The following is a 14,868-nucleotide window of genomic DNA, read 5'->3' as shown; positions in this document are numbered from 1 at the left end:
ATAACTTTTTAATGAATAACGAGCGACAGCTAAAACTTATTGGTACTCAGGGTCATGACCTTGACAACATATGTCAAGGTCAAGGTCGTTGGGGAGGGATCCCCTGATCGGAACTTTTACCATAATTATATACAATTATATATATAAAATATATCCATTTATACACGATTATATAAAATTGTATATATTTTTATATAATTATATATAAAACATTTTTCTCGGGCAGTTATTTGAACTGCGCGCCGAAATGGTTTTTTCGGACTTATAAACGCAATTAAATTACTATAGTAATATCGCAAATGAAATTGACAAGCAATTTAATATATATTGTTATGTAATTGCGACATCTACTTCTTCAGAGGGTGGAAATGTGCAAGGCATTTTGTGGTTACAGAAAAAAGGCCTCTCTCAAGTTTCTCTTTGCTGAAACTAAGAAGTAGTTATTTTGTAATGAGTTAACAAAATAAAAAACTATTTTTTAATTCTTGAATAAATTTTCTTGAAAATAAATTCTTATATGAAGAAATTTTATTGTTCATTTTCGATTAATTTTTACATAAGAAACTTTTTTTTGTCATGCTACAATTTCTAATATAACTTCTCTAATACAATTTCTCTAACATAACTTCTATGTATTAATTTGCGCATATTAATACTTGTGTTATTGTTTTTATTGTAATAATACCGTATACTTAATATTCAAACCGTAATACACCGACTATTAATTTTTTGATAATTATTTTTAGCACGAGGTTGTCCCGCAGCCGTGTTACGCATGTGGTATTCTTCTATTCCTCGCGAGCTTTGTGGTGTCAAAAATCCTAAAGCTAAATGGAATTATCTATCGGAAGATAATAATATGCGACTCAGGTTTGTTACGCTTCATATGAACAATGAGGCTTTCAGTAAGATACTCTTAATAAATTCTCACGTTATATTCACAGTTTTATATCAGCTGATAAAGCAGTAGGGCAACAAGGCTTTCGAGCTGTGTGGACCGAAGTGAGCATGAATACAGATTGCGAGAACCAGTTTCTATGCAGTAAAAGCAAATATTGCATCAACGAGTCGCTACGATGCAATAACATTGATAATTGTGGACCTGATGATACGTCGGACGAGGAAAACTGTAAGTTTCGCTAACATTAAAATGCAACATATAAAAGAAGCAAATATTTCGAAAAGCGATGTGATTCGGTAGTTTACTTTGCTTCCACTACAACTTATATTGTCTCTTTTCCTTTTTCTATTCTTTATAAGTAAACAATATTCTACTCTATTATTCAGTGTAATCTCCTGTGAATTGTTCAACCAATATATTCTACAAAGATTTTCACGTGTATTGTTTATGTGTATCGTAATATCTTTTCAAGACAATCCTTTAACAATATTAATAATTTTTTATACGTCTATGTCCTGATGCAAATTAACAGCACAAATACTCATTTATAATCAGCATGAATAATAATAAAGTATATATAATTTACATTATCAAGTAAAACAACGCACTTTTTAATCACTTTATTAAGACTCCTTTTCACTCACCACCACTATTTTAGATTATAACGTCACAACAAAGATGAAATAGAAAACGTAAAATAAAAATTCTTACAAGTTATATTTAAATAGAAATATTTCTCAATAAAATAATATCTGCAATCGATAGAATACATTTATTAAATATACCAAAAACTTTCTTTCTTCGGAGAGAAATTAAATCATACTTCTACATGTTATTAATTTCACAATTTGTTATAGCTGTAAACATATCTTATTTCATTTTTAGATATGCAGAATTCATTTACAGTTATATATTTATTTATTTACGAATGAAATAAAAGGAGAGTTTTCATTACAAATACACATTTTACAAATCAGTTCTATCGATTGTAAGTATTTTATTAAAACATGTTTTTCTATATTATACATTGCAATATATTTATATATTGCAAATATATTTATATATGCAATATATTTATATATGCAATATATTTATATATTGCAAAAACTTTTCCATGAATTTCTTTGCTTCTAACGTCCACAATCTGAAATAGTAATAGTGAGTGAACAGGAGCCTTAAATATTATTTCCTCCTCCTCCTTTTTCTTTCACATTTAAGAATAAATAGTCTAATTTAATATAAATTATGCAATATTTAAAAAATAAATAATAAGGACAATGTCAATAATAAAATGTATCAAGAATGTTATATACTTATATGTATATACATATACAGAGTGATCCGAAATTCGAAGAATCGGAGTACAGGACATGATGCTAAAACAAACAACTTTTTCCTTTAACAAAATTGCGCCCAATAAATAATTTTTGCGCTTATTTGTTAACTTCAACCTGCTCTCCTGCAAAAACTACTATCGGACGCAACTTTGCTAAAGGAAAAAGTTTTTTGTGCTAAAACGAACAACTTTTTCATGTAGCAAAATTACATTTGATAAATAATTTTTGCGTTTACTTGTATAACTTCAACCTGCTCTCCTGTAAAAACTACTTGTCGGACGCAATTTTGCTAAAGGAAAAAGTTGTTTGTTTTAGTATAAAGTATCATGTCCTGTACTCCGATCCCTCGAATTTCGGTTATATATACATATATATATATATATACACAGAGTTGTCCATTTTAATCCATCCAGTAAGGTGTCTCAAAATCCTCACGTTTAAGATAAAAATGTTTTAGACAAAAATTGCTCGGTTACAAGGAGGAAAGGGAATGGTGACCTTGGTTGACCTGGAGAAGATGTCTTTAAGGTCAGGTCCAAGGTCATCTAAAATTTTTTAAATGGAATTATATATATTTTTACACAATATGATTCTTCTAATTATTTACACAAAAAACATGTTCTGCGAATAAGCGGGGAATTCCTCTTAGCATTTTCTCTAAGCAAGAAAACTTACATGAATCAGACGCGTATGAACACAGGTAGAGGGTAGCAATGAGTAGTTAATATTTCATGTCAATATTTGCTAGGATAAAGTATAAAATATTCCGTGAACTATTAGTTTTTTGGCATCTCTATCTTAATACTTCAATATGCAAAATAATTAGAGGAATGTAATGTAAAAATATATATGTATCATGTTATGTAAAAATATATATTTAATTAGATTTTAAAAAATTTCATGTTACCTTGACCTGACCTTAAAGGCATTAAGACTTTAAAGTCAACATCTTTCCCTCTTGTAACTGAGCAACTTTCGTCTGAAACATTTTTGTCTTAAACTTAAAAGGAAATATTCAACTAGATAAATTAAAATGGATCACTTTGTATATATTGTTGTGTCGAAGGCTTTCGCCACTCGCTGTCGTACACCGTACAGTGTGCACCAAAATCTCTCGCCGCTCGTTACTGTATATCCGGAACAAGAAGGAAAATCTGTTTATGATTTCGGAACGGACAGCCGGTACTACGGTCGCGTGATATTTTTTGATGCGCTAATAGTTCAATCAGTTTATGCATAAAATCATGCCACGATAGCATAGTATTCTCCATGAACAAAGAGAATACGCGTACTGATCGCACTAGCTTTTTACGATGGCCGCACATACGCAGTACAGTCATCGTGAAAAAGCTGGTACGAAATCATAGAAACATAGGAAGTATTCATAAAAAATAGGGAATGAGATGTTTGCATTGCTTGTACCAGCTTTTTACGATAGTTGCACGAGCGCAGTATACATATATCATAAAGCATCCTACTGTGTTGTGCGAGGTTCGCTCGAAACCTGCGCGCTTTTTGCATGGACGCTTTGCGATCAGCGAATAAGCCAAACCCCTTTCCTGAATTCTATAGATTTGCATAAAAGAAACAAAGACACGTCTGCATTAAACCAGCAAGACACGCATGCGAAAATCGCACGGGTTTTGACTTTCCCATACAGTATACTAGTGCTGGAATTTAGTTGCACATTTCGGCCAATTTTCAGCTTGGTTCCTGTCCCGTACATCACCAACCCGCCGATCGGCATTTAGGCTGCGCGCGGGTTGGTGACGTAAAAGGCAAGAACCAAGCTCAAAATTGGCTGAAATGTGCAACTAAATCCCAGCACTGCAGTACACGTTGAATCAAAATATCTCAGAAACCTTGAATTGCAACATTGCGAACATTGCAGCAACATCGCGAAACGTAAATTCAATGTTGAAGAGAATCGTTGCAGAATCTTCTAATATCCATTGAATTGCAACGGACACAGATGTCATAGACGTTGCAATTTAACATTGATTCAACATTCAATGTGGGTGCCAGAAGCACGACCGCTTTTGCATCTGGTTAGTATTTCATTAGATCTAAAAATATAGACCAAACAGGTAAAAACTCACTAAGCGCTTAGTGAATGGTCGTGCTTCTGGATACACCTAGTGATTCCCCGGTAAAAAATTTTTCTCATATTAATTAATTCAGTTTTATTATTAAAATAAGTATTAACAAAATTATAATTGAAAAAAAAAACACTTCCCCTCATTTGGGAATTAATTTCCTTATTTTTCTAAGCAGTCATCCATCCAATGATGCTGAATCTCTGCAATCGTACGGGAACTGCTATACTTCGATGATCTACGAACATTGAATGTTAGTAGATGTAAAAAATTGTGACATAACTATATAGAAAGACCACAAGTCGACGTCGCACTATACATATATCAGACCGGTCGAATACAAACAATACCAAACCATGCAAGCACTCCGTCCGCACAGCCAATTTCCGCATATAAACATATATGTATCGTTTAGAATTGAGTATCGTTAAAAGATCAATTTAAGTGATTTAAATTTTTTATGTACATGACATTCTATTTTTGTTCATTTTTTGCAAAATAAAATAAATTTTGATATATAATTTATTCAATGTCGTTTCAACGTTGCAGCAACATTAACAATTAATGTGGAAAAATCAATAAAGATTCAACTTATGGTTTAATTTGTTCAATATTGTTTTAACGTTGCCGCAATATTAACAATCAATGTAGAAGAATCAATATAGATACGACATTGACACTTCAACATTCAACATTGCAACATTTCAGCAATATTCTTTCAACGTTCTGTGCTGTATGGGAGCAAATCACTACCGCAGAGGAGGGTGCTTTATGTATACTGCGCTCGTACAGCTAAAAGCTGGTGCAATCAATGCGAGCATTTCATTCTCATTTTTCATAGATACTCCTCATGTTATGTTTGCATAATTTCGTGCATAAATCGAACGATAGTAGTACCGGCTATCCGAATCGTAATGGATTTCCCTGCGTGAAGACAAGAGAGGATCCTCTCCCTAGCGACGGTTGCGTTGCTGTGATTCATAGCTTTGATATTTTGATACGTTTAATAAAAAAACGTTCCTGTCCGTATTTAAAAAACGTGTATTTTATTTCCGCGAGTTTGTCACACGAATATAAAGTGAGTGGGCGTGCCATGAGTGTAACATTTTGGGGCTTGTCCGAACGTCGACCTTTGGAAGAGAATTTATACATTCGACAACGTCGATCACTTTTATACGAGGAACCCCTCGTATAAAAGAAGAAGAAACAGCTTGTCGATACCCCCCGAAATTTTTACCCGAGACGGTAACGCTACAGGCTATTTCTAAGAAGTTATGACAGAAGTCAAACACGAGTGACAACAGCAACAATTCCAAAAGGCCGAGGTATGAACGCTGCTGCGAGAACATAATGCTATATTGCATCACTTGGAGGGACAGCTGCAGTATTTGATAAATATTTAGATTAAAGAATACGGTGTGATGACTTTGATTTTGACATATGTTGTCTGACTAACTTTGCCTTACAACTAGATGTTGGACTCTTACAGTTTCCGAGATATTTAAAGTTGAAATGCTACATAATTTGATCGTTTTGAAATAAGATATTTCAAAACGATCAAATTATGTAGCATTTCAACATGAAAGCACTGAGCTTCTAGCGAAAAGGAACTGAACTGAAAACTGAGAACGGTCAGGGGGTCGATCATGTAACTTTTTCTCTAGAGCGGAAACGTGAAGAGTGAAAAGTTTCACGTGAATTCTATGATCATGTACGATTCCGCAGGATCGTGTAACTCTCCAAACTGTGAAAATGTGAAATTGTTCACGTGAACTTTTCCGCCATATACCGAAGTGGCGAAAAGGCGGAAATCTAGGAAATTAATAAATATACTTCGGAATTAGAAGTGTAATTTGCCCGTTGCCATACGTCACTGTCGTAGATAAGAAGAAGAAAAAGAAGAATAAGATTATAAATATTGCATTGATGGAAGAAAAGTTATAATATATGTACATATATATGTACATATATATATAAATGTCTTTTTTTTCAGGGTAAACTACATACATAATGGCTATGCGTGAAAAGTTTCACGTGAAATCTTGATGAGTGAAAAATGAAAAATGAAAAGTGAAAAATGAAATGTGAAAAGTTTCACTTGAAAGTACATGATCAACTTCCAGAGAAGGATTGGTTGTTTTAAAAGACTATCTCGCCCACAATTGAGCGATATTTGAACTGTAGAACTATTCTAAACAAAGTGTTTATAAGTGTATAGTGATCTTATCTGAAAAATTACACATTTAAATTAATTTTAAAAAATACATATTAGTTGAATCGTACCAGATACTTATGGATTACGAGTTTTCTGTGTTGCATGCTACATCATTTCTTCAATTTATGAATGTGTTACTTATTGTCTTTTCATGTTATAATCAGCGCGCGTAATTATTTAGATAAAAAATATATCAATTTAATAGATATGATGAGAAATGGACAATTCTTTGTTTAAAAAGGCTGATAGAAAACGGTTGAATATTACATGTATTCTCAAAAAATGGTATCATAATCTATCTAATCTATTTTGTCAATAGAACATTTATCGTAATGAATCAATTCTACTGCAGTTGTTCTATTTATATCAAGAAAATAGTACAGAATATATCGTTTTATAATGTTTAATAACACTCAAAACTTATAATTTTTAATTCTACGAATACTGATTCCACTCCCCCTTATCTGAAGAGCCAAGAAATAAGCACTCAAAGTCAAGAAACAAGTGCTCAAGTCTAAGTGCTCTAAGAATCAAGGTTTCAAGACTAAGGAAGAGGATGGACCCGATAATCAATGCAGTAGATTGCCCAAAATAGGGCAAGAAGCCATCATTCAATTCTTATTTTTGGGACTGCGTATGTTAGTTGTTCGGAACAATCTAAAGAAGGAGTGCAACGTTGCGCTGAAGACTTTTGCCATTCGCTATCGTACACTATAAAGTGTTGCAAAGAAGTAGAAGCTCTCGTAGCCCGTTACCGTACACCCGGAAGACAAGAGAGGATCCTCTCCCTAGCGATGGTTGTGTTGTGAGCTTTGACGTTTGACGCGTTCATAAAAAATTTTCTCGTTCTTGTTCAAAAAAACGTATGTTTTATTTTCGCGAGGCGCGCATGAGTTTGTAACACAATTGCACAAGTGTAAAGTGAGCGAGCGTAACAAACACACATACACACACCTAGCAAACATTTTATTCCAAAACCGTTGCCAAACTGACATTAAATTCCAATGGAATTAAGTGCCAATACCAGAGTCTACTGTGTCCGCAATAGGCCATGTTATGTAAACCATATCTGAAGAACATTCTGAAATCAAATTGAAACCAATATCAAAGCAGATTTGATAATAGCAATATGATGACAGATCTACACCAAATGCAGACCTGATCTGTAGTCAAATGTGTTGACAGTATAGCGCCAAATACAGCCCAGATCTGTAACCAGATATGCCAACAGAATAATGCCAAATACAAACGATTTAGTTTTATTGCTGAAATATTGTTGTGTGTATTTTAGAATGTGAGGTTAATCAATAATTATTGATTAGAATCATATTCTAAAATACGCACGACAAAGTTATAAAATAGTTAAAAAAACTCGGAGGTCATTCGAAAGAGTTTGGGAATCACCAGGGGATTCGCCAACTTGATTTACATACATTTTCTTATAGAACTGGTTTTCTTTTTTATACGAGAAGCGAGTCCATCTCGTGGCGGGACCGCGTATGACAATACAACAGCTCAATTTTTGTCGATAATTTGCCGTAAAGTTAGGTCAGCAAGGTTTGCTCAGCTTTTATCGTCAACTTGCTGTTAAATTATTTGTAAGGGTTGCTTGGCTTTTGTCGATAATTTGATCTCATATCAGTAGATTTTGTTCCTTGTTACTTGTCATCAATATGCTTTAAGTATAACAAAATTTGACTACTTTTGTCTTCAAAATTTGTAGCAAGATTTTAGAAGATTGTTTCAATAGGATTTGGCTATCTGAGAGCGTATTTGGTGAAAATTTGTTAATAATAATACTAGCAATAACAAAATATGTTTATTAAATGGGTAAACATAATCTGTTGTCAACATTTGCGATTGCAGAGAAGGTTATAGGGGTATATAACGATAAGAATATTTTGAGATATCAAAAAATATATGTTGAACTATATGCAAGTTAAGACAACTATTAAAAAATGTATATTAAATTCGTATCTCGTATACTACGCGGATAAAGCCACATATGTATAAAGAATGATATTGAAAATTATATTGATAAATACAGTAGGAAGTTATTTATTAGTACGCGTCATTTATTCTAGAATTATTTAAAGAAAATATCAAATAAAGTAACCGGACCCTGTATGCTCTACTAAACTTTGTGACGTTTTCATTTTTAATCTGATTTTTTGCTAAAATTAAAAATTAGTCACATTCAAAAGAAGGAACATTCCTGAATGTTAATAAAAAATTAGACAATTTCAAGTATTTATATGTATAGATGCAGTAAAGATTTAAAAAAAAGTAGCATTCCGCGCGTACTAGGTACATATCTAAATGTTGTACATATCTAAATCCAATATGATTTAAGGTCCTCTACAGCACGAAATATTGCAGCAATATTATTTTGAAAAATTGCAATATTTCATAAAAAATTCCTGCAATATTGTAGCAATATTTCTATGTCGGCAAAAATAAAATATTACTATAATATTATGCAATATTTGAATAATTATTCCAGTTCTATTAATTGCTAACATATTATTTAATATCATATTCCAAAATACATACGATAAAGTTATGATCAAAAAATATTCGGGGGCCTAGAAAGCACATCCAAAGCTATGTTCCGATTCCTACCTCATTGGTTCTACTTTGTAAAAAGTCTTCTTTCTTCGATTTTATAAATGAAATCTCGCGATAAAGATATAAACTAAATATATAGACCGGTATTCATAGTCGATTCTTATATTCAAGACCGTTTTAAGTTCTGTCTTGAGCTGTCACGAACCAATCACAGAACCGCATTAGCGTCTTAAGACATTACTTAAGATGATCTTGAAATAAAAACCGACTATGAATACCAGCCATAGTATTGTAAAATTTGAATACAAAGATACAATAACGTGAAGTACTGAAATTAATAATCATCTTTTAGTAGCTATAGGAATTACCTACCTACGAAATATTACATTACGATTACGACATTCGGCATTTACTTTATTGACAATAACAGAATGAACAGATTTAGCAATAAATTGATACAATATCACAGATAACCTGTACGAGCTACTATTGATATTTGTTGAATTAACCGTGTAATTACCTACAAACAAGGCGTTTTGAGTATACGCCCATATTGGGTCCAGTTATCTTACTTGATAAAGAAAGAATATTATGCGATTTATAATTTTTTTAATCTACTTAATACCTGTTGGTATATCTATAGCATATATAAGCAACAAAATAGTTTTTAATCATGATTTTCGTACACTTCTGAATACGAGATACGCCGGGGTGATAAACGGTTTAATATTAAAATATAGCATTTCGAGGCTAATAAGAGAACATAATTTTTCCTAGGTAAGTAGTAGTAAACGTAGATGTATGTACAAGATGAGAGAATGGTAGAATTGCGTGGGCGAATGATTGTATGATGTCGCAGGTGCAGCATCAGCTCCATTGTCACCAACACTGATTGGGGTCTCTACTGCCATGCTTCCTCTCTCTCTGTGCTTTGTATTCGTGGCCATCTGAGCCCCCTTCATGAAGCTTCCAGACGATCCGGCATGTTATGATCTCCCTTTATCACGTGAGTTCACTCACTTTGCACAATCATATATCATAAAGAGCTACCTAAAATATATACTACATATACACACTCTTCGCTTAAACAAATAATGATACTTTTTTAAAATAGAAAAAATTTTGTTGAATATGTATGTAAGTTCCATATTATCATAACATTTAAATCATTCCCTTACGAAAAAAATATGATTTGGAGCCAGTACTATTGACTAATAGTAACTATTGGTCAATTGTAATTTAGCGAATAGTAATTATTGACGTGTAATAAAAAATGTTTCCCCCTCAATTCGGGAATTAATTTTATGATACTCCCAACTGGTCACCCATCCATAGCTATATCCCGGCTAGCGTTGCTTGACTTCTGCGACTTCTGTGCGAGATACCATTTTGATGATCCACGAACGATGTAACATTAATGCGTGTATAGCTGGAACGTATCTGGTTTAATATTGTCAAAAGGATGAAACGCGTAAAGATAAAATATATTTCTTCCGTAAGTAAATCTGAAGATTTACAGTTTTTACTAACTAAATATTGTAATAACTATTTTTGGTATTAACATTAAATGTTGTATGATATTGATATTCAATCATAATTGTTGATTGACGAATAGTAACTATTGAGCCACGATTAATAATAACTGGGTTCTCTGTGGTTAATATTAAGTTAAATAATGGTAATCATTATTACTGAGTTGCAATAGTAACTATTGATCTTCCCAATCAATATGATTTTTAAACCATACCATGCCTAAAGCGTACGGTTGGGAGTACTAATGGTTACTATTGTAACTTAATAGCAACAATTGATGAAAAAATATAATCATTAGTTTATGAATAGTAATCATTAATCTTTCCAATCGTTACTATTCGTAATCCAAAGATATGTAGTAAGTTTGATAGTTGCAATAGTACCTATATAACCATTGGTTCTTTCGATTCTATTTGTATTCTTTAAGCGTTCAATAGTTATCATTGAAAAACCAGTCATTATTATTGATGGCCCAATAGTTACTATTCGTTAATCAACAGTTATGATTAAAAGTCAATATTTACAATTGGCTCCCAATCATATTTCTTTGTAAAGGTTACGTGCTGAGATATATTAATCATTAGCGTATTTATTGTAACGGTTTAAAATTAAATGAACAATAAGAATCTCATTTTTAGACCGTTCATGTGAGAACACAATCGATAAACTAGAAGCCTATACCGATCGAAGCTAGATCTTTTAATGCTTTAAATAATTCAATGTAAATTATATATATACTATATATGTACTTGCACATATATTATATTTGTAGTACTTCAAACTGCGCACCGAATTGCTTTTGATCCAAAAAATTGTTTTCTATTTTAAAAAATTTCGTTATTTTTAAAGCAGCAGATGTAATGTCACTTCGATTCATATAACAACAGTTATCATATTAATGCTATTTTAAAAAAGAATGTGTTACAATGATACACAATTATTATTTAACAATTTACATGTCAAAATTAAAATAATTTTCATATTAACCATAAATCTTTTTTATGATTTATATAATAATTGTAACATATAGCTAAAGGATAAAAATTAAGAACATTAATTGTGATTTTAAGTGACGTATGAGATCAATATGTCTTAATTATCAACTTAAGAGTTAAAATGCATTATTTTATATTTTTTAACAGAACATAAATAATTACACCGGACACGAGCTGAAAAGCATGATAAAAAGGAATGTTGTTTAATATATACATTTTACTGATCATCTGAGTGCATGTAATTCTGAACTTCTATTCCTGAAACTTATATGACATATTTGTTCTAAACTGTACTACCTATCTATTTCTTATAAATAGAACTCGATGATTTCTTGATTTATATGAAACCTATTATATAAATTAATCAACGACTATATATATATTATATATATTTATATAAAGGGTGTTCCATTTTAAAGGATCTATTCAAATATCTCAGAAACACTGCGTTAAATCGAAAAATGTTTCAGATAAAAGTTTTGTGACTTCGAGAGGGACATAAGATAGTACCATTGGTTTGACCTTGGGTGGCGTTGTCAAGGTCAGGGCAAAGCCACTTTGAATTTTTTAAATGGAACCCCTCATTTTCCATTACATATTCTTGTAGCTAACCTCGAGAGCTTTCCAAAACACTATAATAAAGTTACTTTTCGTTAAGTTATAAGGCAAGACTAATCACTGATTCGACCGATTAAGGCAAGATCGGGACTGATCCGGCCAACTAAGGCAAGACCGATCATTGATCCGGCCAACTAAGGCAAGACCGATCACTGATCCGATCAACTAAGGCAAGACCGATCATTGATCCAGCCAACTAAGGCAAAAAATACAGATACATTAAATTTAATGTATTTATGTAAAAATACATTAAATTTCATGTTTTTTTTAACAGTGTATGATTAAACCTGTTAAACAGAAAGGAGTTGAAAAAGAGTCTCAGTCAAACGTGTCATTTTTTAATATGTATAAAAATAATACACCTGTGTGGGTTTACAATGTAGCAGCTATCTACGCGAGTTTACACTGTAACTCCAAGGTCGCGGTCCGATTCACGCTCACAACGCTTAAAAATCATTGTGCGCGCATCGAACTTTGAAAGCCGAGTGGGGTGGCATCGATATATTGCTCTCCTGAAATCTCCCCACCTAACAATGAAAATCAACAGCGCATGTGCAATTAAATGAGGATGCTGATCTCGTTTTCTGTTTCTTTTTATTCGCTCACGCATTCTTAGGCCGGAATCCATAATCCTTCTTAAATTCAAGCAAGATCTTAAGATGCTATTGATTGGTCCGACATTTTTCATCCATTCCACTTAAATGCATAATGAAAATACATTATGCTTTTACTTTAAATGCATGATGCATGGCCATGGACTTGCTGTCGTAATATTTATGATTAGATATTATTTAATTTTTACGTTTTAAAAATTTTTTTTTAATTTTAATCGCCAACTAGTCTCCTGAACGTGTCAGAATGTTTGTCAAAAACTATGAAGCTTATACAGTCTCTATAGAGCTACAACTTACAGTGCCACTGTAGCGTGCGATGAAGTAAGATAGCACGATTTTTCTCTTTCGCACATTTTCGATGAAAAATGGCGGCCATTTCAGGTGGCCAGATTCTGATTAGAGGGTCTCTATTTCATAGTAGTAACTGTGAATTTTAAAGAGAAAAGGATGCAAACTGAGCACACCATGCAATATTTCCACCACTTTATATACATTCTCTTTAGCACTTAATTACTATTTTTGGAGCATAGAGCAATGAGCTCTATTTTTATATTTTTTCATTCATAAAATATTAATATATCCATGTGAAGATATTCAATTAATTTTTCCATATCAATATATTGCATTTCTCTTATTAAATTATCACTTGCTTCCTGCAAGCACCTTCATTCTTTCTTAAATATTGGACGTACTCAAAATCTTACCTTTCCGATTCCGTTTTCCGATTTCATTTTCCGTGACCATGGGACGACCAAAGGGTATTAGTCTAGGAAAAACGCAGCATATTACAGAGTTTATTGGCATTAAGCAGCGATTTTTATTTTTCAGATTTTCGCTTTTTTAATGAATGTCTGTATCTATATATATATATATATATATATGAAATGAAAAACATAAATTTAACATTGATCTTATGACATGTAAAATAAAAATCGATTGTGGAGGGTTCATACTCATAAAATACAAGCGAAACATCTATAATATCCATATTACTAAAACCACAAATTATTTTTAACATTTTCATAGATTTAACTTTTTGATTTATGTTGATGGGCTGATATTTTTTATTACGTATTCTATATTATTAAATTTTACCGCTTTTTAAAACATCTTGTAGAAATATTTGCGAATGCATATTATGATGCAAATTGCAGGCGTCATCGCCGTACCAGCAGACAGCTACACGATGCCGATAGTCTATGCAGTCGGCAGTATCTTGGTGATTGTGATGCTCTGTCTGATCTGTCATCGTAGATTCCGCAGAAGATCGCGTAATATATCAATCAATGACCTTCCACCGCAGCAAATAGTTGATGATCAGCGCCATTGCTACCAACATCATGACTTGCTACATCATCAGCATCAAAATCACGCATCAACGCATAGTTTTAACCAATATAAATTAGAACAGTCAAGTCTGCCGAGCGAAAGTGATGAAGACGAGGCGGAAGAACTTGAGCCATGTTGTGACCAAGAATCCAGCAGTCCTGATAGTGTGTAATACCAATCAGCCTCTTATTTATCACGTGCAAATTGTTATTATTGTTGTTACATACAGCAAAAAAGAAAAGTCGAGGGAAAGTCTCAAAGGAGAAAGTCGGTGCGATGTTTATCGTTATATACGCGTTTCATAACATTATATTGTAAGTTTTTTCTATGTGTACATGCGGTATGCATAAATTTTGTGTGTGTGTGTGTGTGTATGCGCGCGCGCTTTTGCGCATATGTATATTTATATAAACATTATATATAACACTATATAAATACTAAACTGCTAATATATATGTTTGTCAGTAAATTCACACAAAGTATTATAATACATTGATATCAACTATGTTTGCATTAATCTCACGTTATGCCGGCAAGGTCTACTGACACACAGTGGTGTTAGATTCTGGCTTGCGCTACTAACGCGTTACCAAGTGGTAGCGCAAGCCAGAATCTGGCATCACTGCCGACACAATCTAATAGTAAATTTCCAGCGGAAGCTG

General features: G+C 32.6%; 1 protein-coding gene across 7 annotated transcripts in view; it reads left to right on the top strand.

Moving 5' to 3' along the window:
* LOC108729795 (cubilin) overlaps window positions 1-14,581 on the top strand; it is a 37,329-nt gene extending 22,748 nt beyond the window's left edge. For 6 of the 7 annotated variants that reach the window (XM_018459098.1, XM_018459102.1, XM_018459101.1 and 3 more), the window contains 3 exons: window positions 747-870; window positions 945-1,129; window positions 14,032-14,581. In XM_018459098.1, the coding sequence (XP_018314600.1) occupies window positions 747-870; window positions 945-1,129; window positions 14,032-14,378 (656 nt within the window). In that variant the 3' untranslated portion in view covers window positions 14,379-14,581. Of the gene's footprint in view, window positions 1-746; window positions 871-944; window positions 1,130-9,976; window positions 10,124-14,031 lie in introns of all 7 variants that reach the window. The other variant, XR_001936950.1, reaches the window with a different exon arrangement.
* The last annotated feature ends 287 nt before the right edge of the window (window positions 14,582-14,868 follow it).

This window comes from Mycetomoellerius zeteki, unplaced genomic scaffold (genome assembly GCF_001594055.1).
Source record: "Mycetomoellerius zeteki isolate Tzet28-1 unplaced genomic scaffold, Tzet1.0 scaffold79, whole genome shotgun sequence".
Taxonomy (NCBI): Eukaryota; Metazoa; Arthropoda; class Insecta; order Hymenoptera; family Formicidae; genus Mycetomoellerius; species Mycetomoellerius zeteki.
This window is presented reverse-complemented; position numbering and strand designations above follow the sequence as displayed.